The 26,534-nt window shown below is 44.7% G+C and overlaps 1 protein-coding gene across 1 annotated transcript in view; it reads left to right on the top strand.

Moving 5' to 3' along the window:
* SLC26A6 (solute carrier family 26 member 6) overlaps positions 1-26,534 on the top strand; it is a 33,742-nt gene continuing 7,208 nt past the window's right edge. The window contains exons 1-17 of the mRNA XM_081900930.1: positions 1-96; positions 6,306-6,480; positions 8,428-8,567; positions 9,390-9,500; positions 10,486-10,661; positions 11,474-11,638; positions 14,468-14,620; positions 16,181-16,263; positions 17,202-17,349; positions 19,010-19,123; positions 20,140-20,217; positions 20,609-20,704; positions 22,204-22,310; positions 22,883-22,952; positions 23,951-24,043; positions 25,397-25,489; positions 26,260-26,346. Coding sequence (XP_081757056.1) covers positions 6,350-6,480; positions 8,428-8,567; positions 9,390-9,500; positions 10,486-10,661; positions 11,474-11,638; positions 14,468-14,620; positions 16,181-16,263; positions 17,202-17,349; positions 19,010-19,123; positions 20,140-20,217; positions 20,609-20,704; positions 22,204-22,310; positions 22,883-22,952; positions 23,951-24,043; positions 25,397-25,489; positions 26,260-26,346 — 1,845 coding nt within the window. The 5' untranslated portion in view covers positions 1-96; positions 6,306-6,349. The remainder of the gene's footprint in view (positions 97-6,305; positions 6,481-8,427; positions 8,568-9,389; positions 9,501-10,485; positions 10,662-11,473; positions 11,639-14,467; positions 14,621-16,180; positions 16,264-17,201; positions 17,350-19,009; positions 19,124-20,139; positions 20,218-20,608; positions 20,705-22,203; positions 22,311-22,882; positions 22,953-23,950; positions 24,044-25,396; positions 25,490-26,259; positions 26,347-26,534) is intronic.

Here is a 26,534-nt window from a genome sequence, read left to right on the forward strand (position 1 = left end):
TCAGGTATTAATAGTGAGCAAAGGGGAGCACACAGTTAGAGAGCCGTCCGGCCACAGCACACATTGCCAATCCTGCTGCCTTTTATCACACATCAGGTAAGAGGGCGATTCTTGGGATTCCCTTTCTAGCATTCCCCAGGGAAGGGAAGGAGGAGCCACTGGTACAGACAGAATGGAGTGAGTGAGTGAGTGAGTGTGTGAGAGAGAGAGAGTGAAAGAGAGATTAGCTGCCATCGGAATGCCACAGCTGTGCTGTCCTCCTCACCAATCATACACCCAAAATGCAAACTGTGAATATAACTAGTGTGGAAATTTGAATTTGGCTGCATACATGGTATCTTTAACGTATATTTGGAGCACGTTTCCGCCCCTCAAAGTATTCTGGACACTGTAGTTTACTGTTCATGGTAGTTTCCAATTCCTAGCAACCCTGAACAAACTACAGTGCCCAGGATTCTTTGAAGGAGGTGGAAAATGTGCTTCAAATGTGCTTTATAGGTGCAGTGTTTATATAGCCTTATAGAGGTACACTCAACAGGAAATTGGGATTGGCTGAAGCTGAACACTTGGTGTAAAATCCAGTGAGCATGTTCAGTCCTGCTCATTGATCTGTTGGGGAGGGTTTGCCCCCTTAGTTCTTCCTCTCCCATCTCCTTTTTGGGGGGGGGAGGGGTTGTAATTCTTCAACCCGACTGCTTGAAGTTGCCCATCAGCAGTAAGCGCCTGCAAAGCAGACTGAGCAGGTGCACAGACCACAGTCTTTATGCTGGGGTGAGGTGCATCGGGTTATTATTTAAATTATAGTTCATCTATGTGTGTGTAGTGTTATAGGATGGGGTGTGTGGTTTGAATGATATGTTTTGGTCCCTCCAGACCTGGGATTCTATATCTGTAAGATGGGAATGTGTAATAGAAGGAACTGCTGAAAATGGGCAGACTAGGTTTTTTGTTATGTTAATGGCCCTAACCAAGCATGTTGAGCATCCTTTTTACAAGAGATGGTCCTTCCCACAAGCATCTGGCTGGCCACTGCGAGACCAGGATGCTGGACTAGATGAGCCTTTGGCTTGATCTATCAGGATCTTCTTATGTACCTAAGGCTAAGTACAGATGTGTTGCCATAGAAACAACTATCTAGTGATGCTTCCATAAGGAGGGGCTAGGTCTTCTTCCTCCCCTATCCCCTACCCTCACCTGGCTGGAGGCCAAGTCCAGAGCAATAGGCCAGGTCTCTCTTGTCTCGGCTAGAAAGGCACAGAGACCTGACTTGCTCTCTGTGCTGAAACCAAAGCTATAGCTTTGGGAGCCTCCCTGGAAACTTAATGAGGGAGCAAGATCTGTTGGAGAGTTAATGCTGTGAGCTCTTCCACCTTATGCACAGCCTGCATAGCTGTGTAAATAAAACCAATATACCAGTTTTCATTGACCTTCATTCCAAGGAAAGTGCTAGCACCCCAATGTCTCTCGCTGCTTAGAGATTGGGGTGCGCATAACAATATTACCATATGTAAATTTTATGCAAAGTTGTGTCCTTTTATGGAGATTTACAGGTGGGCTCCTAAAATAATGACTGAATGTGCTCCCTTTCAGCACCCTACTCCCCCCCCAAAATTTTCTCCAACAGCGCCATGTCAGTATTTGTAGACAAGTAAAAAAACAACTATGGTATAAATATAAACTTGCCAGATGAATTGTCACGGCTGACCACAAGTACCTCTGTGAATTGTGATTTGATCCAGATGGCTGTGAATTCTATAACGTTTGGTGACTAAAAGACCTGCAGGCTTAAGAGCAATGTAAGCCTATCTCATGTTGGCTTAAGCTTGGGGAATTGGAAGCTAAGGATGATGCCATAAAAGACGAGCAATGGTGTTGCGCACTGTCACAAATTGTGCTTGCTTACAGCTTACCTTCCGTGCACCCACAAGTTCCTGTGGTCTTTGGGGTCCAAATCCAAATGGGGTAGATGGGGTGCCTGAGACCGCCAAATATTCCCCACATTGTCATAGTCCTATATTGCATTTTGTGGTATCAGAACCTTTCTCTGTTGTCAGAGGAATCCTTCAGTGTAATTTTTTTGCTACATTTATCAGGGCCAAACTAGATATGGAGTCAAATACTCCTTTGCGTCAGAGGGCTTGTCCACACTTCTGCTTGTCCCATGCCTTAAAACCACAGGGATGAGCAGTTTTCCCCTTTCCCCACTCCTTTCCCAGGGAAAACCTGCTCTTTAGCGATAAATTAGAACAATCATCAATCTGAAGGAAACCCAAATTGCCATTTTTCCTGACTGAGCACTGAAGAGCAGTTTCCCCAGGGGAACGCAACATGACAAGAGGAAGTGTGGATAAGCCCTAATCTGCATGTTTTTTTAAAAAGGGAATATCTTCCTTTGAGGGTGCTAATAATTAACAGGCTCAGAGCAGACACAAGGAGGGGATTTAGCCACTTTCTCCACTGCTGGGCTCTTGAGAAAACCCCTCTTCTGAAGCTGATATTTGCAATGGGAGTAAATCACCAAATCTCATTCATTACCAGTCTCCTCCCTCCCACTCTAGCTGGTGCTTTTTTCATTATTCAGACCCGGCACATGGGATGGAAAGATGCATTTAATCTCCTTGTAATAGTATCTAGTGGGGAGTCATCACACATATCCATGCACGCCTGCCTTTATGTAGTGCAGTTCCACTTGCCTGTGCCCTCAAGTGCCCAGGGAGGTTTCCAAAATAGCTAATGCCTGCAGTCCACAGTCTAACTTTAGGGCATTTCAAGTTATACCTTTTCACTTCCTCTTTTAGTCAACACCTAGAACTGTCCTTAAATGGCATCTCGTTGGCCAGGGAGGTATGTCCTTAATTGCATCCTCTTGAGGAGAAAATAAAATCTTACTTAATGCCACCTTTATACCCAATTATAGAGCTCAGCTTGGAGGGACAAGGAGTTGTTAGAGGGAGGGGGCAGGGGCAAGCTAGGGCATCAACTGATATCATTTTCTCATGAGTTTCTCTGCAAGGTAGTACAATGGCTATATGGCTGACTTGGTTTAAGTTTTAGTTTTGCTTTGTTTACTCCCAATGAAACAGATAGGCTGCAGGGCTTTCTCGGTAGTGGCACCCACCCTCCCTTCAGATGTAAAGGAAATAAGCAGCTATCCTATCTTCAAAAGACATCTGAAGGCAGCCCTGTTTAGGGAAGTTTTTGATATTTAATGCTGTATTGTTTTTAACACTCGATTGGGAGCCACCCAGAGTGGCTGGGGGAACTCAGCCAGATGGTGGGCAGGGTATAAATAATAAATTATTATTATTATTATTATTATTATTATTATTATTATTATTATTATTATTATTATTTTCTGAAGGCAGCCCTTTTAAGGGAAGTTTTTAATGTTTGATGTTTTATCGTGTTTTTAATATTCTGTTGGGAGCTGCCCAGAGTGGCTGGGGAAACCCAGCCAGATGGGCGGGATATAAATACGTTGTTGTTGTTGATGATGATGATGATCTTATTCACAGCATACATCTAAAGCACATTTCCTCTTGAAAAGGAGTTCCCAGGACTCTTAGGGAGAGGTGCTTTAAATGTATGGTGTGTACACAGCCCTAGGATCACTACTAAGTCTCATTACAAACAATCATTTCACAATACTTTTACGAGCAATAAAAATTTCGGCATAACAAGTCATATATGCTATCAGAGTCTTCTTAAGTTATAACACTGTTAAATCATAAAACTAGCCCATAGGCCGAAAGATGAAGGTGTTAGCTTCTGTGCACCGATCTGAGTCCCACAATTAACAGAATACCCTTATGAATTCTCCATCGTGTGAGGAAAAAGCAGTCTCTTAAAAAGACAACTCTAGTGTCAAATCTTCCACTCTTAAGAGAGCCCGATTCCTTTGTAAATATAAACAATGCTTTTAAAATATGCATTCAATTTCATATTGGAAATGTGCATCGTCATTTTATAGTTCCCATAAAGTAAACCTCAGATGGTTATAGATATTCAGCAGAGCAGGCTGTTCCAAGTCAGCCTATGCATGAAATGATAAAGGCATATAACAAGTTACTGAACTTTGTGCTGTTAATTAAAAACATTATAAAAAATGTGCACGACAGGGAATACTATTTGTACTCGCAAACTGGAGAGCCATAAATATGTTCTTAGCTGTGCTGTACCTAAAGAACTGCACAACAGTTCTGAAGAGAAAACAACACCTCAGCCTCTTACATAGAAGTATATAAGAAACTGCCCTATACTGAGTCAGACCAGTCATCCATCTAGGTCAGTATTGTCTACTCTGACTGGTAGCAGGTCTCTGGGTTTCTGACCCTAACTCTAGCTGGAGATGCCAGGCTTTGAACGTGGGACCTGATCTTCTGCCATTGAGCTACAGCCCTTCTCCTACAGCAGCACCATCTTCATCTTCTGAAGATACTTGACTTTGTATATGTATTGGATATAAAACTGTTTTCATATATATAATTGGTTGTATATGTTTTATTCCTTCAAGATGTTTTGTACAATATGGTTAAAACAAGGGTGGGCTTTGCTGCCACAGACTTACCATCCAAACACTGAGTGCCCACACAGCAATTGTATATGAATGAATTAATATAATTCATATAACAGTAGGCAGCTAGGCATTCTAGATGCCTGATGTTTGGGCATTGCTGCCAGCCTATGATCTTTCTGGGGGCCGGGGGCCTTAAATCTGCCCAGAGGAAGACTTTCACTTCATTCTGGCACGGGGAACCTCTTTGACTATGGCTCCAGTAAGTCCAAGCCAGCCTGGCCAAAGATCTGGATGATGAGAGTTGTGGTTCAGCAACATCTGGAGTTGTTTCCCCAATCCTTTCCCTTCCCTCCTCAAACTTCAGTTGCTGCTTCCTCCCTTAACACTTGTGCTGAACTATATGGGGTCATGCACCTGCTCTGTTTCGCAAGCATGCCAGCTCAGGAAATGGTCAGGCCTTCGGTAGCCTTCAGATAATTGATTATCAAATCAAATCAAATACCTTTTTTTTATTGATGATCTTTATTGAATTTTTAGTTACATACTATACATACACATACATTATGTTTCACATTTGTTCTTGGTCTCCCAAGCGAACTTTCCTCCTTCCTCCTTCCGGCTTTTTTATGTCGTCTTTAACTTTTTGCATTGTCTTTGTCCATTTTATATATAATTGTTCTTCTTCAATTTTTTCCATAAAATGTCTGTAAACAAATAAATCTTTCTATATATACAATTATTGTTGTCTGTCTATATTCATTTACAAATATTATTGGATAATAATATCAAAATGAATTAAAAATGTATATTAGGACTATTGTTGAACAATATTTGCAAATCAAATACCTTTATTGGCATCGCATTTTAAAACACTTCAGGTCACTGGGATAATTAAGAGGACAAGAGTGAAGCTGTCGAGGGTCATAAGGTCACACTGTGATCATGTGCACTTAGATATTCTGCTTCGCCCTGTCTGTTCCCTGAAAAAATGGTTCATTGGGAACCCTTTTGGGTAAAATTGTAACTAAAAAGGAAGCTACTAAAATGGTAATATATTTGTCCTGATCTGCCGGGGAAACCTCATTTGACTTCTCGGAGTTATAGGCCAGAGGCCCAACATTTTGCTCAGCATCAGATAACTGGTTACAGTGGTACCTCGGGTTAAGAACTTAATTCATTCCGGAGGTCCGTTCTTAACCTGAAATTGTTCTTAACCTGGGGTACCACTTTAGCTAATGGGGCCTCCTGCTGCCGCTGTGTGATTTCTGTTCTCATACTGAAGCAAAGTTCTTAACCCAAGGTACTATTTCTGGGTTAGCGGAGTCTGTAACCTGAAGCGTCTGTAACCTGAGGTACCACTGTATTATCTTTATTTTAAAGAGGTTGTGTTATTTCATTCTTGCATGACATGAGTTACCGACAATTTCATATAACGGGAACCTTTACATTCCGTTTATGTTGTTCCTGGACTAAATGACCCTTGGGTCCCTTCCATACTCTACTATTCTATGATTCTACAATTCCTATCATCCTGACCATTGACCATGTTGGCTGGAGCCTTTGGGTATTAATGGCCCAAGTGTTGTGGCACATTAGGTGAAACAGCCCAGTGCCGTCACCACCACAGATGGGCCACAGGTTCCACATCCTTGGCCTATACTGTATTTATTTTAAATGCTCTATTCCCAGGCTCATTTAAAAGAAAATGTGTGACAGAATCCAAGGTTGCAAAGTTCTCAGAGTGGCAGGTGGTCTTAGTGGTCCTCTTGCTTCCTTCCCCTCTTCCTAGCCTCAGAGTGAGTCCATAAACCAGGTGGCATTATTGCCAAGGAGATGAAAGAAAACGAAGTGTCATGCCGCTCCAGGGCCGAGCATCATACATTGACTGAGGCTGAGCTAGAGACAATTGGCCTGAGAAATGAGGCTCCTTCAACCTCTCTCTCCACCAAGATCCAGAAGATAAGGTATGATGTTTCTATAGCTCACTAAAGGGACTTTTTGGGAAGGTTGTAGAGCACCTTGTGGAACTTGCAAGCCCTGAATTTGTATACATACCAATACATTTAAAGCACATGACTTCCCCCAAAGAATTATGGGAACAGTAGTTCAGCCTAACAGAGCCACAACTCCAAACACTACAGTTCCCAGGATTCTTTGGGGTAAGTTATGTGCTTTAAATGTATGGGATCTACACAGCCTGAAAAGAAGAATGACTTGACTAGAAACCAGGATGACGATAGACCAGTGCTCCAGTCACTTCCATTGGTTTATCCTTCTTGCTCTTTCTACTTCTGATGCTTGTGTGACAATATGTGACCCCAAAAAATGTGTGCTGTTGCTTATAGAGCCAAAAATGCCACCATCACACAAAAAGGAGTTATTTGAGGGTTTACCCAAGATTTACTAAAAGCTTTTTAAAAGAAAAAGCCTTAAGGGGCAGGAAACCACCCAGAGGGCTAATGACAGCTAAGTATGGTGGTTACAGAATGCTGACTGTTGGGTGGGGGCAATAGATTGAAAACTCGGTGGAGGAGGTATGGAATAGAGCATCATGGAGGAGGGTATGACTGGCTGGCTGGCTGGCTGGCTGACACAATGAACAACAGCACTCCATGCTGCAACATTTTGTCATGGATCCCACTAGTCTCCCTTAAAAGAAAAAAAAACCTCAGTGCATGTTCTTGTCACAGAGAACATGCATCAGACAAGATATTGCCCTTCTAATGTCATTCCACTTAGGGCTGCAGTGAATGTGTGGTGCTGGTAGTGGAGGGCATTGCATGTTCCCTTTGTAAAAATAAACCTTCTTTCCCATGGAATAATGGCATTTTGTGAGAAGGGGCTTTAGACGGACCATCTCCTTGATATGCCGCTTTCCTTATGCAACGACTTTTTCCGTGGGCAAAGATGTGAGACTCTCTTCTGCAGTCACAAGTGATACAGACCTCAAAGGACTATATTATGTGCATATGAACTGTACCTTTGAAGTGGCTCACAGTCATGCACACCAACCCTGAAAATGGAGGGTGCTGTGCGTTTCTGCTTCTACCACTTTAAAGATTTTAATCTTTGGGTTTTAGCCAGTTCCTTCCACCAATTACCAGTCAGAAGGCCTGTGGGAGGGCTTCAAGTCCGGAGCCTCCCCTCCCAAGCCCTGCTGAACTCCTGGCCAAGTCCCTGAACCAAAAGAGGCAGGAACAGCTAGAGACTGTGCTTTGCACATGAGTAGTTTAGCGGTAGGTGGGGCAGTCCCACCTCCTTCATTGCCTCCTTTAATCTCCACATCTGCCCAAATGTTACAGATGTGGAATTTGGTCCCTTCTGTCTCTGAAGGAGACACCTGCTGGCTAACAGTCATTGTTAGGCGCTGGTGGTGGTTACTCGTGAGTAACCAGGCAGGACTCTGACCTGTCTTTTACAGGTTTATTGGTGCAAACTATTTACAGTGCAGAACCACAGAGTTCATGTCTGTCTTAGTCACTTGCAGATTCCAGGAGTGGCCCCTTCTGGTTTCTCTCCCAACATAAGAACTTAGACACCCCAAATCTCCACCTCCCCTCCTTACATTTCACCCATCTGCGCAAGCTGGGCAGCAGGGCTAGATGAGGTGCTTGGGCTCTCAGTATCATCTCCGAGCCCTCTCCTCGCTTGGCTGGCCCCTTCCGCCTCTGCTCCACTGGAGGTGTGGCTTTCCCTACCACTGGAGAAGAGTCGGAGGATCTCTGTATCCCCCTGCCTCCCTCCCCTGTTCCAATGGCAGTTCCCTGACAGTCATGTTCTTGCAAGAAGAGGCATGCCCAAGATAGAACGGGGTATTTTTGACCTCCCAGTTCTTCCATTGCTGGTCCACAGTGCAATTTGAAGTCCAAACTTCCCTCTCAGACATCCCTTTTTGCACTTTTCCCTCACAGATGCTCAGGTTCGACTGCAAAGTCCTTGCTGTTCAAGTTCTTCCCCATACTGAAATGGCTACCGCGGTACCCAGTCAAGGATTGGCTGCTAGGGGACATCATCTCAGGATTCAGTGTAGGAATCATGCATCTCCCTCAGGGTAAGCTTTCAGGGAGCCAGTCCTCAACCCTTGTACCCCACAAGGCCATTGATGACAGTCCTGACTGTCATCCATTTCTTCCCCTGTTCTTGGAGAGCAAAGAGCCTCCTCGAGGTTTTGTGGCCCTTCTGTGCTTCATTCTTAAGTGGACAGGTCCTTGTCTGTGTACCTGGCGTTGGGTGTGCCATTGACACCAGATTTTCAAGAGGCCATGCCTTTCTGCTATACTGTGCTGAACTTTCACGAATATTGGAGGAGCTGCCAGATACCAAAACACAACTGGACAGGGAACCCAAATGAAAACATGCTTCCGATTTAAGTTACTGTTGGAAATACGGCCTTGAGGACCTTGGGGAAAACAAAGCTTTGGCTAAAAAATCTAGATGAGGAGAAGGGGATGTAGGTGAAGGGTGCAGTCTGGAATTTCTGAGACAGACTCGTATTTATTTATCAACCTTATTGCATTTCTATCCCACCTTTTTCTCCATGGTGGTGTGTATGGGCGCCACTCCTCATTTAAACCCCACCACAATCTTGTGAGGTAGGTGCGGGTGAGGGTCAGAGACTGGCCCAAGGCCACCCAGTGAACTTCATGGCTGAATGGGGGATTTGAACCCTGCTTCTCCTAGTCTGACACTGTAACCACTAAACCATGCTGGGAAATAGCAGGAGGCCATGTAAGTTGCCTGCATACATAGGCTTGGTGGGTGGATAAAACTACAGCACGTCTGAGTGGGGTGCCTAGGATACAATGGAGCCTGTGTTCTAAGCAAAGGTACCAAGCAGTGGCTGCGTATTAACACCCGCCTTTATTTTGCCTAGGTTTGGCCTATGCGCTTCTAGCAGGGCTGCCTCCCGTCATCGGCTTGTATTCCGCCTTCTATCCCGTCCTGCTGTATTTCTTCTTTGGGACCTCCAGGCACATCTCTGTGGGTGAGCAGGGGATGCTGGGAGAAGAGGCCTTCTGGGATCTGCGTAGGAGTTCAGTTTTTATTGAAAGTTTTAGATTACAATAAAAGCAAAGCAGAGAGGGAAAACAGAAAAGGGAAAGCGTAAAAAAAAGGAGTAAGAAGAAGAAGATGGAAGAGAATAGGAAAATATAGGAAAATACAAAACCCTCTATCTAGGTTATAGCTTTATTCTTCATCCACACCAAAGGAGGTAAGCCATCCCTACATCTCACCTGGGGGCTTCCTCCTCTTCCCCAGCCTCCTAACTTGGGAGATCCTCTCTGCCCTGCCTCTCATCTTCCATCCATCACAGAACATAAATATAGATAAGAGTTAACGAAAAAGAACAGAGTTTAAAAATCATAGCAAAAAAAAGATTTTTAAAAGAGATAAGAAGAGAATTTTTTTTAAAGGAAATAATGACTTCTGATTTTCCACTTGGCAGCTTTGTATACGCATCTTCAAATTAATTTAAGTTGGCTTAACTGCCTCTTGCCCTGCTTCACAAGACTCATTTGCTATCTTGAACCAGGTGACTGGTGAGGTGTAAGGGAACAAGCCCTCTTTGTTCAAAAAGGGCCTTCTCGGTAGTGGCGCCTGCCCTGTGGAACACCCTCCCATCAGATGTCAAGGAAATAAACAACTATCTGACTTTCAGAAGACATCTGAAGGCAGCCCTGTTTTGGGAGGTTTTTAATGTTTGATGGTTTATCACATTACTATTACTATTATTATTATTATTATTTTATCATCATCAAAATACCCTTAAAGGCAGGAAGCTGGGATCTTCTTCTTCTGGCCCTAAATTGTGATCCTTTGGCACCCAATGCAAATCCTGCCGTCTTGGTGATGTGGATGGCTAAGCAAAGCCAACTGAGCTTGTGACAAAAGAGGACTGGATCCTTGTGGGATGCAAGCTTGGACAGGTAGCTGATCTCTTGGCCCAAGCCTCTGTCTCCTCCTCACAGGCCCATTTGCTATCATCTCTGTGATGATCGGGAGTGTGACAGATTCACTGGAACCAAGCGGAAAGTACATGGAGGCGGTTAACGGTACGAATGTCACCACTGTCAATGAGACTCTGAGGGATGCTGCCAGAGTGGAACTGGTGGGTGCACTCGCCTTCTTGGTCGGCATATTTCAGGTGAGTGGTGGGACCCCAAAGTGTGCATGTTCTCTCTCAGCAATAACAAAGGAGGCAGGAATGAATGAATCTGTCAATTATGTCTCAGTTCATCATTTTTACAGCTTTAAGCTCAGTCCAGCCCATTTCCCCATTAGATTGTGATTATTGTGCAGTGGTACCTCGGGTTAAGTACTTAATTCGTTCCGGAGGTCCATTCTTAACCTGAAGCTGTTCTTAACCTGAGGTACCACTTTAGCTAAGGGGGCCTCCTGCTGCTGCTGCTGCTGCGCCTCCAGACCACGACTTCTGTTCTCATCCTGAAGCAAAGTTCTTAACCCGAGGTAATATTTCTGGGTTAGTGGCGTCTGTAACCTGAAGCGTATTTAACCTGAAGCATATGTGACCCAAGGTACCACTGTAAATATATTTTAAAAGTTCACACACAAGGTTGTGTACATTTCCATGCATATTTCTTTTAATATGTTTGGTTTTGTTTGTAATTTTCCCTAATATAATGCACTTTTTCTAGTCCAGCAACATTGTCTAGCTCATTTTCTACCCCTGTTCTAAAGTCTCAGGTTTTTCTCCTGCAACCTGACAGGCTTTTAAATAAGCCTTTATGTTTGGCCCCATCTCACAGCGACAGAACTGGTTGATCTTATGTTCTGTTTTCTGTCCTGGGTCTCTGGCAAGTCGCAGCAGGCTTCATAGCAAGATACCTCTGCAATACACTCCCAGATCTACTGTGTCCCACAGGGAGATTTCTGGAAGGGAGTTGTGTGTGAGAGACAACATGAGGATCTTATTCCCTCTGCTTTCTTTTTTTTTAGATTGCCCTTGGTCTGCTTCAGTTTGGGTTTGTGGCCACCTACCTTTCTGAGCCCTTGGTGCGGGGCTACACCACAGCGGCCTCTATCCAAGTGCTGATCTCCCAGCTGAAGTACGTCTTTGGGGTGACTGTGGAGGAGTATGCAGGGCCATTGTCAATAATCTATGTAAGTACAGTTGGGCCCGGGAAAGGGCAGGTTTAGGCTGGAGAGGAGTCGGTGGAGGAGTTTGAAATCTTTTGGAGCTGGAAGCTATCTTAGCAACCTGCTAGATGTAAAGTCAACGTTGTTGTTGTTGTTTAGTCCTTTAGTCGTGTCCGACTCTTTGTGACCCCCTGGACCAGAGCACGCCAGGCACTCCTGCCTTCCACTGCCTCCCGCAGTTTGGTCAAACTCATGCTGGTAGCTTCGAGAACACTGTCCAACCATCTTGTCCTCTGTCGCCCCCTTCTCCTTGTGCCCTCAATCTTTCCCAACATCAAGGTCTTTTCCAGGGAGTCTTCTCTTCTCTTGAGGTGGCCAAAGTATTGTAGCCTCAGCTTCACGATCTGTCCTTCCAGTGAGCACTCAGGGTTGATTTCCTTAAGAATGGAGAGGTTTGCTCTTCTTGCAGTCCATGGGACTCTCAAGAGTCTCCTCCAGAACCATAATTCAAAAGCATCACTTCTTCGGCGATCAGCCTTCTTTATGGTCCAGCTCTCACTTCCATACATCAAGTCAACATTACGGAGGCTATTAATATGCATGTTTGTTTGTTTGTTGTTGTTTGTTGGGCAGGTTTACCAAACAGCAGCCAGACTGTAGCATGTAGAAAAGGAGAGTTAAACCCTCCTCCCCATTTGCTGTGAGGTCCAAAGAATAATAGTCTCCACTGCTTTTTTTCTGGGGGGGGGGGACGCAAGGGTACGCATACTCCTAAACCTTTTGTGAATCTTTGTACTTTTTTTCATTTACTATATTTATTTTTCCCAATTTGAACTATAAAATGGTGATTTTCTTGAGTCAAAATGAGAGTACCCTTAAACATTTTTTTAGAAAAAAAGCACTGATCGTCTCCCTGAGGCTGCTACTTGCATTGGGAGGGAAACCCCCAAGGGTGCCAATGACTCCTGCGCTTTCTTAACCATGTTCCACATGACATTTTTATACATGCTTGTTCCTCTGGCTTCTGCGAAGGACCTCATCCTCTCATGCCACAGAGAGGTTCAGAAAACACAATCTAAACCCCTGAAAGCCACACGAGGGAAGGGAGTGGCCTCCTCCTGATGTTGTAGGGCTGCGTTTGCTGGGACAAGGATGGAGCAGGGCAAGGGAGGAGAGCAGCAGGTTGGCCTCCACTGCCCTGGAGCTACCCCAACCTCAGAGCCACCTTGCTCTGCCCATCCCATCATGGCAAGCGCAGTGCCACAGCTTCCAGGAAGATGCCAGTGCCTTCCCTTGTGTGACTTCCAGGGATTCAGATCATGTTTTCTGAATCACTAGCTATGTCTGGCAGGTGTAATAAATCCCAATATAAAGATCCCATGCTATTTTAAGCATGCACAAATCCACACATGCCAAATGCACCTGTTTCCCATTTTCTGGTACGCAGCTTTGGTAAATCACTACCCCAGTTATATCTCCACTTTGCCTCTTTTAGGAGGATTTTGGATGCTTGATTTTATTTTACTTTTTGAAAACGTTATTGGTGCGAGCATGCATACTGTAGAAGAGCTCTCCCCACACCACCAGCTCCCCATAACTCCCTATAAAGACTGTAAATGTTTCTGAAAACGTTTGTGGCGCAGTGGTTCTATAAAAAGCACACTTAGATTCACTGTGAGATTAAAAATTCTTAAGCCTTGAAGGAAGGAAGCTGTTGTGGTCTGTTTACTAATAAATAGCTTTGCTTCCATAGTCAGGGCAGGACAGCCTATTTCTTAGAAAATGAATACTACAGTCAGAGAAGAACCAAGGAAGGCCAGAGAGGGGTCAGACAGAGAGGGCTCCTCCACAATTCTGCTTGTCCAGCACCCAGAAAGTTCAGGTCCAAGCGATTTTCCGCTTGTCCTGAGCTTCCTTGGCACTGGTGTGAGCAGTTTTGCTTTGCCCCACAGCTTTCCCCTGAGAAACATGATCTTTACTGCTGAATCGAAACAAATGGCAATCTATGGATTGGTCTGATTCAGCAGTAAACCGCAGGTTTTCTTGGGGGGAAGCGGCAGTAAGGAGGTGAGGTGTGGACAAGGCCTTGGTATCGGAATGGGGGTAAAACATGAAACATCCCTATTTTCTCCTGCGGAATGTGATGCTGTCAGCAGATTGCCACTGACAATGGTTGCAAAGTGTGCCCACAGCAGAGAAAGTCTCATGGAAACGTAATTTACAGCAAAGATCAACTGGGGATTGAGGAGAATCACTTCACTTTAAGGGACAAGTGTCGGCTCCTTTGTTTTCTTTTGTCTGCAGTCCTTTAATACTCCTCCTTTCCGCCCCAATGGACCCACAGCAAGGCATATGAAAGATTTTGGAATACTAAAACTGTTCCTCTGTTGGCTTTTATGCATGCCCCGCTACGAAGAATAACCGCCATTGATCGCAGGCGTGGCTCTTTTTATTGCTGTTGCTTGGTGTTTTTCCTTGCAAATATATATTTTTATTCTTTAAAGATGGGATCTAAACAATAAGCAATTATTCAAATCAATTGAAATATAAGGAGGACAAACCAAGAAAGCAGCATAAAAAATGGAAACCCCCACAATAAGAGAGATCAGCATGTGTGTGTCAAAGGAGGGTCATTAAAATTCCAGGGGTCTTGACACTAAGCCATGGTTTGAGGCACAGCAGAAATGGTGGTATCTTTAAGAAATATGGTTTGTTTACACATATTTATCCCCGAGTTTAGGTGAAGGGAGTGCAGAACATTACACTGCATTGGGGTCTCTGGTTGTTCCTCTCATGTTTCCTCCATGCTCATTCTTTCACAATCACTTCCCCTGCTTTGTGCCTCCCATACAGACCTTTTTGGAAGTTTGCTCAAAATTGCCAAATACCAATGTGGGCACCTTGGTCACTTCTCTGGTCGCCATGGTTTCGATCCTGCTTGTGAAGCTGCTCAATGACAAAATTGGCAAGAAGCTTCCAATCCCAATCCCCATCGAGCTGCTCACGGTAATTTATTCTCTGTATTTCTAGGATTTCTACCCTGTCCCTCTTTTTTTTAGAAAAATAAAAATAGCATGGCGGGCTCACAAACAGTAAATTAGCAAGAAACAACATTGTAGTAGCTATTAAATAATCCTTAGAACTTTCCGGAAAAATGAATGGGATTTATTTAATCATGTTTAACAATTATAAGGAAGACTAACAAACTAAAACAACAAAATGGCAGGAGCTAAGTTCTTATTAAAAAGCAGTATTTTAATAAGGACCACTGAAATGAAAGCACTTTTTGCTGCTTAGCCAGAAGTGAGTAACAAAAGGGCCAGGCATATCTCTCTTCGGAGGTGGCTCTAGGTTTGGGGGCTGCAACCAAAAAGGCTGTGTCTGAAGTAGCTGCACCTAACCTGGTGCCATCCAGATGTTTTGGACTACAACTCCCAACAGCCTCAGCCTGCTGATGAGAGTGGGAGTCCAAAACATCTGGAGGGTACCAGGTTTGGGGGGGTCCAAAGTACCTACCTGCTCTGCATCCAGTGGTTGAGCAACCCAGGGAATCATCTGTAATGGAAGATGACCACCTGAAAGCCATGCTACTGGACCTTTAACATGGAGTTCTTCTCTGGAATTGACTCTGCAGTGCTTTCTCTCCTTTATATAGCACAGTGCAGGTTAGTTAAATGGGCAAAATTGTCTTGATCTCCCCCATATTTTGGGAGGCTCTACTCAGTAGTTTTGATTATGTTTGCATAGCCAGCAATTATCCATTATGGAAAGTCAAGGCAGACTAGTCTAGACTGGATCATCTTCATTCTACAAACATGGGTGCAGCTGGAGGGGGCAGGGGGGCAGCTGCCCCCCTTGATCAAGTAAAACAATGGAAATACTTAACTAACTAACGGACCAACCAACTAATCTGACCCCCTTAACAAAAGTCCTGCCTCCCCCAACAAATATGCTACAAACATTTAGCTTTCACTAGACCAGAGCATCCCATCTACCTCTGGGTGGGAATTGCTCATCTTTACTCATGGATCTGCCAACAGGAGTTGACTTGTGACCTTTGGATATCAGAAACGAGAAGCAGAAGAGATGACAGTTCTTAAGATCATTCATATTTGTACAAAACCAGAATACTGCATAGTCAAATCACACTGGCCTTATATATACAGTATATACATATATTTCTTCTGATTCCTCACATTTGCACAAACTCAGAAGAATGCACAGGCAAATTTACCACTGCCCGACTGTGATTTTGCACACTTATTGGGTGGGATTTTTTTTTAAGGCATGCACAAAGCTGCCTGCACAAATGTCCTGTTGGTCCCTACTAGGCATAATAGAATCAACAAATTAGAAGGCAAGGACAAACACAAAAGGGAATGGCTACCAGCATGAATGAGAAAGATCAAAGTTGATCCTTTGAATCCTTTGATTTGAATTTGAATTCAAATGCATGTGAGTGTGGAGTACTCTGGTCGAATTTGAATGGGGGGGAAAGTGGATGAACATATAAACAATGCTCAGATGTGGCCAAGTCCTTCCTCTCACCCTGCCACCTGTTTTCAGATTATTATATCCACAGTGATCTCCTACTTTGCCAAACTGAATGACAATTTTGGGATTAGCATCGTGGGTGAAATCCCCAGCGGGTGAGTCACTCTGGCTGCTTCACATAACCACCTTAGGACATGCAATTTTTCTCTTCCTGGGTGTTGATGGGGAGATGAAGCTCTCTTGCTAGCTCTGCTGTTTTCAGAAGTTTAGGTGGTAGTGTCCTGGGAGAGGGAATTTGGAGTCTCTCCTGACAGAGAGATGCATCTTTACTTTATAGCTACAATTGATTGCTAAAGATGCACCTGTTTTCCCTGGCCTTTGACAGCTGGAAAATATTTTTTAGACCTACTCCAATACTGTAATTTATGGTGCTGTTGTTTTAAATATTTGTTGGCTTTCTTGTTTGTTTTAAGAGGATATTAATTTTGTAACCCACTCTGGGACCTCATGGTGAAAATGTATAATAAGGGTTCATCCAGACTTTCACTTGATCATGTTGTGCACTGGTTAATTTATCTGGGTCGGAGAGCTTGCAAAAAGCTGTTATTACCCATTTTGGCTCACATAGTTTGAAATCAAACCATGCAGGCACAGACATGGGCCTCAAAGTGCTTTGGAAGGGGCTTCACAAGATGTGACAACTGGCAGGTCTTGTGAAGCCCTGTGCAATGGGCTTTGCAGGCACTTCCCATCAACTGATCAGTGGCACCTGCAAAACACAATTTGGCTGAGCTAAACCTTTTCCTGCCCCACTCCTGACGCCAAATATATGACATTAGATGCAAGGGTATGGCTTGACCAAAACGACCTCTCGGGCCAGATGGGAGAGGCCTGTTAGCCCATGATGCAGAGGTTCCTCACCCCTGGGCCCCAGGAAACTAAACTGAACTCCCTTTCCTGCTCCCTCAACCCACACCCATCTGCAGGTAGAGAATAATTGCTCAGGGAGGCATTAAGCTTTTCCTCACTCACCTTGCCTTGTGTTGTCTGTGGACCAGAAGTGCCTCACTGCGTCTGTGTTTCCTTATTGCAGGATGAGAGCCCCTCAGGCCCCCAAAGTACACTATTTTGAGAAGGTGGTAGGAAATGCCTTTGCCATCGCAATGGTTAGCTACGTTATTGCTATCTCGCTCGGCAAGATCTTTGCTCTCAAGCATGGCTACAAAGTGGACAGCAACCAGGTAAGGAGGCTCTGGCCGTTATCTGGCTCCCTGGTTTTCATTACTTTCACCTTTACCCTGTCGCTGCTTTGTGTTCTCTGCCTTTGCTTCTGTTATATATTTCCTGGAGAGGGGTGGAGGAAGCGGGCACTGTAGAGCTGTGAAGAACGGTGCAGACTCGGTGGTGAGAGCGCTTCAGGAGAACCTTCTTCCTGAGGGTTTGCTGAGTACAGGTGTTGCTTCACATGTGGCTTATCTTGCATTTTCAGGATATGATTATCAGGAATTCATGACTAAGCTGAAACTGATTTATGACCAGCATTCTGCTGAGTCAGTATGAGTCAGTACAACTGATAAGTTCAGCCAGTGAAGTAATGCGGTTTTGAGTGATTGGATCATTGGACTTCCCTTTGTGTTGGCTAGGATTATTGCATTACTTACTTGCATTGCTTACTTTACTTACTTCAGACTTAGGTTGTTGCTTACATGACTTGCTTCAGACACAAACCTTCATTTATTATGGACTGGCTTTTCTTTCTGTCTTGTCCTACACTGGTCTTCAACTGGCAGGTTAAAGGTAAAGGTAAAGGTACGCCTGCCCGTACGGGCCAGTCTTGACAGACTCTGGGGTTGTGCGCCCATCTCACTTAAGAGGCCAGGGGCCAGCGCTGTCCAGAGACACTTCCGGGTCACGTGGCCAGCGTGACAAAGCTGCATCTGGCGAGCCAGAGCTGCACACGGAAACGCTGTTTACCTTCCCGCTGGTAAGCGGTCCCTATTTATCTACTTGCACCCGGAGGTGCTTTCGAACTGCTAGGTTGGCAGGCGCTGGGACCGAGCAGCGGGAGCGCACCCCGCCGCAGGGATTCGAACCGCCGACCTTTCGATCGGCAAGTCCTAGGCGCTGAGGCTTTAACCCACAGCGCCACCTGCGTCCCCTAACTGGCAGGTTAGGACCCGCTAATGGGTCGCAGCCTGATCCTAGGTGGGCTGCAGCAGGAGACAAACCACCATGCAAATATATGGCAAATGATTAAGAAATGGGTCTCCTAATGCGAGTTTGGGTTGAAAGTGAGGCCTGAGTCTCACTGAGCTTGAAAACTACTGTTGTGCTATAATATTGTTACTGCATTTGCATGACACATTTTCTTTGTGTCAGATGTGGATTGATCTGTAGGTGTTTACTTCTGCAAGAAGTTGGGCTCCCTGACCCATCTTATCATCTGTTTTAATTTACTGTTGGATAGTTGAGTACTTATGAGACAAGTGGGTCTTCAGTTTGGGGAGCATCCAGATATTCTGCCTGTCAGTCCCAGATTGGCCATTTATACACCACCAAAGATGAGGAAACCAAAGAAAAGACCAAACAGGCCTCAGGTGTGCATAAAATTTGCAGATCTTAAACTATATGCATAAATGCACACTTAGTAATGATTGTATTAATTATGGACAGAAATGCAGCATATCCCTTGACCTGTGTGCCTGCTCAGTCTCCGGTCCAGGTGCTGTTGACGGGCATCTTCAAGGCCTGTGTTTGGCTTTGGGCCAGGCAGCCCTTAAAGGAGCAGGCTGCACAATAGGAACATCCTAGTCAATCCTTATGAGTTTCCCTGTGTAATGTGAAACTGGACCACAGAGCCACGCAGACTCTCAGCCCTTTTCCATGGTATGTCTCTTGCAGGAGCTGATAGCCTTGGGGCTCAGTAACTTCGTGGGCAGTTTTTTCCAATGTTACAGCATCAGCTGCTCCATGTCCCGCTCCCTTGTGCAGGAGAGCACTGGAGGCAACAGCCAGGTACGTCCCCAATGTAAGATGTCATCTTTTTTCTGGTAGGAGCAGGTAGCAGTTTCTAAATCTAGCTGATGAGCACTGGAGCCCGGGTTGCAGAGAGAGCTTACTTGGAGCTAATGGAACAGCATCCTGGGCTAAGTTAGGTAACTAGGATTTGCCGTCCCTCTCTTGCATCAAATGCCTAGTTCAAATCTCCCTCTCCCTGCCATTATTTTCACAGAACATAGAACACAAATGACTTGAGGATGGTTTGGCTATCCATTCACAGGGAACCATATCCAGTCAGATACGGCATGAGCCTAGGGGCATGAGCCTAGGGGTGCCTCCAGACCATGGTTAGGCAAACTAAGGCCCGGGGGCCAGATGCGGCCCAATCACCTTCTAAATCTGGCCCGCGGATGGTCTGGGAATCAGCGTGTTTTTACATGAGCAGAATGTGTGCTTTCATTTAAAATGCATCTCTGGGTTATTTGTGGGGCATAGGAATTTGTTCATATAGTCCGGCCCCCCACAAGGTCTAAGGGACAGTGAACTGGCCCCCTACTGAAAAGGTTTGCTGACCCCTGCTCCAGACTGTCAAGTGTTTTTCAGGAGGGATTCGAGCACCTTCTGAGAAACATGGCTTTGCACAATTAAAGTGGGTTAAAGTGCTCTCTCACTCCAGTACAACAATGCCCCCCTTTAAAAAAAAAAGAAGAAGCAGTCTTTTTCCAGATTGGAAAAGCAAGGGGGAAATGCACTGGATGAATGATTCATGGGAACGGGGTATAAGCACCCTGCAAGCAAATCAGGATGAATGCTCAGTAAAGACCAGGCATAGTCTAACCTCCATGTCAGCTTTGTGCAATCCAAACAGGAGGAATGTCCGATAAGTCTGGAGGAGCTCAAGGAAAACGAATGGAATGTCGTCAGTAGTTTAAAAAAGGGAGGGTGTATGTGTGTGCATTGGAGGGGTGTTCCTTGCCCTTTTCTACTCCAACCAGCCTTGCACTTACTCATCTCTATGCTCTCCTCTGCAGGTGGCTGCCCTGGTCTCCTGTCTCATCCTCCTAGTGACCATTTTGAAGATTGGGGCACTTTTTGAACAGCTGCCCAAGGTACGTTAAACAAACTTAGTGCTCTCAGTTTTTGGCTACAATCCTAAACACGCGGGAATAAGCTCAACAGGACTTATTTCTGTGTAAACACGCATAGGAGTATACTGTTTGTTTCATTTTACCTGTTGGTGGGATTTACTATTGGGGCAGGGGGTGTCTTTATATGTGCCAGCGCCATAGTATCTAGCTTGTGAAAGACAACAGCATCAGAGAGGCACATAGAATATTGAAGAAAACTATCATTTAAGCGCAAGACTAAACAGCTACATCTCCCTTTGAAGACTTCACAACCATGCAATAAAAGTCTCTTTAAACTGAGACTTTTCTGTGTTGTGGGTGTTACGATACTGCCGATTCTCTATTATATCTTTGCAATTTCCTTGTTCCTCAGGCCATTTTAGCTTCCATCATTATTGTCAACCTGAAGGGCATGTTCAAGCAGTTTAGAGATATCCGTATGCTTTGGAGATCCAACGTTACTGACCTGGTAAGGAAGAAAAGAGGAGCTCCATAGAAATAAGGGGAAGTCTGTTCATCTGCTAGCCTGCTGTGGCCCTGCTTTGACACAGCACGATCACGCAGTGCAGTTCTTGCTGAACTCCAGAACCGCAAACCAGAGGTCTGTCTAGCAGACACCTGGAAAAATATGTGAAACCAAACTGGTCCTCCCTAACTAAAACGCACAGGATTGCATGTTTGAATGCTTCCCCTCAGGAGTGGGGGTTTGGGGAATTCCTGCACATAGAACCCTTGAGTCATGAAGAAATCTCAGTGCTAGAATTTTTATCCCAAACATTCTAGTTTTCTATGTGCCAGAATGTTGTTGCTGTTGTTGTTGTTTTACCCAAAAATGAAAAGTAGGGGCAGCATTCAAATATGTATTTCCCGCAGATCTCACTTGCAAATAATTTATATTTATTGAAGTATTTTCCAGACCCCTGCTGTGTGTCTGGCTTCGTTACCCCAGCGACTGTTTTGCCTGCTGCTCCTGGCACATGGCAGTGGCATAAATGTTGGCAACTGCAGCCGAGAGGCTTGGGCTTGTTGCAAACTTTGTAGTGAAGTGCAGAAAGCTCAGCTTACATGATCAAAGCGACAGCCTTCACAAAGGCTACCATGCGTCCCGCGGTGCATCCAGGATCCATGCTTCCTTGCACCTCCTGGTACATGCAGGAACAACACATCCCTGGATGATTCCATGCATGCTCTTTAAAATTGCTGGCTTAAAGCTATTGTTTTAGCTCTGCTTTAGTTTTTAGGCTATCTTTCATATTTTGTTTGCATTGCACTATTTTATGCTGCCTTGTGTACTTCAGTAACGAGAGCCCTGACCATTAGGTCCAGTCGTGGCCGACTCTAGGGTTGGGGCGCTCATCTCGCTTTATTGGCCGAGGGAGGTGGCGTACAGCTTCCGGGTCATGTGGCCAGTATGACTAAGCCACTTCTGGTGAACCAGAGCAGCACACGGAAATGCCGTTTACCTTCCTGCCGGAGCAGTACCTATTTATCTACCTGCACTTTGACGTGCTTTCGAACTGCTAGGTTGGCAGGAGCAGGGACCGAGCAACGGGAACTCACCCCATTGTGGGGATTTGAACCACCGACATTCTGATCGGCAAGTCCTAGGTGGTTTAACCCACAGCGCCACCCATGTCCCTTCAGTAAAGAGACAGGGGTATAAATATTATAATAATGCATAGGAGCATCCAGGGGCTCCACAGTAGCCTGCACAATGTATATTAGCCACCCTCCGCCACCCACCGGATAACTCTGCAGTTGCCATGGAGGCAATAGACCTCTGTGTCATTGCCTTGAAGCTTCTGAACAGTCCCAATGGCTTGGTGCAACAGGGAACAGTTGCAGATCAGAACAGACAGTTGCATAATTCAGCAAGTTTTCCTTAAGTCTTCTGTTGATATTTGGGGGCAATTGTATTTACACGTTCTCTATTGTTTCTCTCTCTCTCTCCCCTCCCACGCTCTGCAGCTGATCTGGGTTGTAACCTTTATAGCTACTATTGTGTTGAATCTTGACATGGGGCTGGGGGTTGCTGTGGCCTTTTCACTTCTCACCGTAATCTTCCGGACCCAGATGTGAGTATTCCTTGACCTGCAGAGAAGAGGGGGAAGTGGGCTTAGGAATGGCCCTTTGCCAGGTAGCAGGAAAATGGTAGCATTCTGGTACCACCTCCTGGTGCCACTCAGTTAAAATGTCAGAGCTGAGCCAGGAACCCAGAAGATCAAGCCAGGAATCAGAGCCAAAGCTGAGAGCAAGCCATAGCCAGGAAAGATGTATCATTACCAGTAGTTTTAGCCTGAACAGAAGCACTTCATAGCCCTTCTTCTTAAGGACAGCCAGTGGCCAGACATTTGGGAAGAAATAAATATTAAAGGAACTGTGTTAGATCTTTGCCATTCATCAATGCAGAAGTCTATAATGATGAAAGTGTGGTGATGTCCAACCAATGTGCTCACCTCCCAGGAGATACTTCTCGCCAGAACTGACACTTATCATAATCTCAGACTGGTGTATTGAACAAGTTCCAACTTTCAGCCATATGAATTTTGCAACTTCTCCATCAACATAAAATTCAGGTGTCATGAAGTTGTTGCTAAGTAGACTGAACAGAGTCTTTGCTAATCCCTCTTTTTCCATCTTCTCTAAGGCCCCATTATTCCATTTTAGGACAAGTGCCCACAACTGATGTTTACAGAGATGTAGCTGAATATCAAAAGGTAAAGTACATTTGGAAAATGACTCGGGGAGATGACTATGGAGTGGCTATGTAGAAAATGGCATGTGTGCTTTGAAATACAAAGCACTGTGCTTCCTCTTGGACCAAAGCAAACTTGAGCGGAAAGAGCCAAGAAGGTGTGCATGCCTAATGGAGGACTGGGATGAGACAAACCCAAGATGCAGAAGGGTTTCTCCTTCTCAAGCCCTTTTGCTCACATCTTACTAGGAGCAACCTCTGTTCAACCACAAAGCATTTCACCAAGTGCTGTCTCGAATCCAGATTTCTAGCCACAGAAATCACATGCCCTGTACAAAAGCCTAGTCTTTTTTTGTTTGTTTATCAAATACTTATCCCACCTGTTAGGAGGTCCTACACATGAGTAGGCATCCAGCAGAGACACATGCCCAACTGGCATGTTCTCTCCCTCCTGGTCGGTCGTTCTGGAGCTTCAAAAGCTTTCTCCAGCTCCAGCCTGAACATCACAGCGACTGATGCCTTGCAGACATCAGCACACTTCAGGATCAGCAGAGTCTTGGCAGTCAGCGTAACAGACTCAGTAGGACAGCATTTTGGCTAAACTACTTTATTTACATATAATACATTCGGAGCATTCTAACTCAGCTCCTTCTTCATCAGCATCAAACAGCAAAGAGAAAGAGACAAAGGAACAAATGTCCTACATCACGGAAACACAGTAATACAAACAGCCTGTCTCCGTCACTTCCCACTATGTGGAATGAAAACATACACCATCATGTGATAAAACCAATCCCATAACTGCAACACGGGGCAAGAATCCTAACAAGAAGCACAGGAGATCAACCATGGATTTACTTTCTGTTTTATTTTCACAACACCACTTTGAGGGATGTTAGATTGTAATTTGTCCACAGTGAGCTGGTCAGCTTTGTGGCTGAGCGGGGATCTGAACAAAAGTCTCCTTGGGTTCAAGCTACTGTGACACCATAATAACTCCTTGTTTTGTTCTGTTTCTAGGCTGAGGAGATCCCAGGTGTAAAGATTTTCCGCTCCTCTGCTACGATCTATTTTGCTAATGCTGACCTGTATGCAGAAGCCCTAAAGAAGAAGGTGAGGAGGGTTCAGAAGATGTCCCTCATATTTCTTGGGGGGGGGGGGCAGAGTCTCTATTCCCCCAGTATTCTTAGTCCTCTCTGCTCAGATTTGATATAGAAAGGAAAGGGACTGAGGCATAGACTGAAGCCTTGTTTAGTTATTCTTCAGCCCCACCATAATCAGCATGCAAAGGCCATCAGGATGGTGTGTGTGTGTGTGTGTGTGTGTGTGTGTGTGTGTGTGTGTGTGTGTGATTGAAGGGTTGCTGCTGGGTGGGACAGCTGTAAGATTTTTGCTTTGGAGAACAGGGTGTGGGTTTTTTCCATTTTGTTTTGTTGCTGTTGGGATTATGTTCTTATATTCCTGTTGTTGGACCTTTGTATTAACTATTTGCAGGTTCTTTAATCTTAATATATATTCACTAGCATGAGCCCATTTTGATTAGCCTATTAATATTTGTGTGGCAGTTTCATTTTTGTTAGACATTGTAGTTGCTCGAGCAACATTTCAAGATAATTCACTGTTTTATTATGTACGCTTTTCCAATATTGTGATCTGCTTTGAGCATCGTTTGCCATGGAAAAGGGGCATACAATTAAACTCACAGCGATGGTGCCTAAAAGATATTAGCATAGTTAGCAGACAAACTATCCTGGGGAGGGAATTCCACAAGTGAGATGCCTGAGCCAAATAGACCCCCTCTGCCAATAGCTGATGGAGGGCACTGGAGGAAGATCTTAGTGTTTGGGGAGGTTGATACAGGAGAAAAGAAGTTCTCTCAGACATCTGAATCCTCAACCAGGATGGGCTTTAAAGGTAAGCACCAGTGCTTTGAATTGTGCTTGGAAACAGATTGGAAGCCAGTGGAGTCGTTTAAGAACTGGCAATACATGTTTCCCAAGGTTTTGGTCCCAACCAGTAGCTTAGCAGCCATCTTTTGACCTAATGCAGATTCCAGGCAGTCTTCAAAGCCAGCCCTATGTACAACACATCACACTGGAGGTTATCAGAGTGTAAATAGCTGTAGTCTGCTTCTCTCTATCTTGGAAGTGGCACAACAGTTGCACTGGTCTTAGCAAGATTCTTCATGCCACTGTCAATGCTTGGTCCTCTAACAATAGAGCAGGATGAATTGGCAGCACCTAAATTACTCACCTGATCCATTACCTGAGGCCACTTGGGCCTCATTTGCAGAAGCCAAACAGAATTCATAGTATGAAAGAGGCTCATAGACCATGGCTGTGGGTATCACTATATAACACATACAAGGAGCACATAGGAAGCAAGCAAATAGGCTAGAGTGATCTATACCTTGCTAAAACCAATACCTTGCTAAAACTGGTACATAAATATATGTCTCTTTTTCAGTGTGGCTTTGATGTGGACCGTCTTGTTGAAAAGAAGAAAAAAGCCCTAAAGAAGAAGCAGAAGAAAGACAAGAAGGAAGCCAAGAAGGCAAAGGTGGACCATTTTCTTCTTAATTACTAATTAGTGTGTTTCCATGAAGTTTATTGTGTGTGTAGTTAATTCATAAATAATTTGAGGCAAGAAGGAAAGGCGGCTAAATCATTGTTTTCATGTGGGGACCTGTTCACACATGGCACTAAGCACACTTTTGCTAAAAGGACCTTTGGTGTTTTGTAAATACTTGCAGATTTTGTTAATACAGCCCTAAGCCAGCCATGTTTTAACTCAGGGATAGTTAACCTGTAGCCCTTCAGATGCTGTTGGACTACAACTCCCATCATTCCCAACCACTGGCCATGCTGGTTGGAGCTGATGAGGACTGGAGTCCTCCAGCATCTGGAGGTTCACAGGACAGTTACCCCATTTTCAACCTGAAGTGAGATCCATTTAGGTGGGGAATCTTTTTCAGCACAAGGGCCATATTCCATTTCGGCAACTTCACAGTGGCCACAAACCAGAGGTCAGCAGGGCCAGAGGCAAAAGTGGCCAGAGCAATGAACAGTAGAGTGGGTCTAGTTTCTACACATGCTCACACATCTTGCTCTATCGTGTAAGTCATAGTTCAAGGACATCTTCCAGCCACAAGGGCACAGGGTTTGAAGCTTTCTATAGAAACTCAAGCCAGAAGATGTAACTTCTCTGTTCCTTCTGCCCTGCTGTTCTTTGTCCCAGAAGTAATTTATGGAGGTTCTCAAAATGTCACATGGAGACACAATTTATTTGAGTTTACTCAGACTTCTGTTCTGCTCTTGTTTTGGTAACAGAAAATGGCTTCTCAGATCAAAACAGTGTGTGACTCTGGGAGCAACAACCTGGCGTTTGTGGATATAGATATGGAGGCAAGGCCACAGGTATTTATCAATCTGGGCATGAAAGAAAGTTGCGGTCAACATTTCCAGGAGCAGGCATTTAACATGATCATATGAGTAAAACCCATATTTTGACGATGATGATGATGTTTGGTACCATGGGAAACAATCTGGATTTGTTGTCTCAGGCACCAAAATGTGTTGGTCTGTCTCTGAGTAGACTTGCCGCA

This window comes from Podarcis melisellensis (assembly GCF_964234715.1).
Source record: "Podarcis melisellensis genome assembly, chromosome: 2".
Classification (NCBI taxonomy): domain Eukaryota; kingdom Metazoa; phylum Chordata; class Lepidosauria; order Squamata; family Lacertidae; genus Podarcis; species Podarcis melisellensis.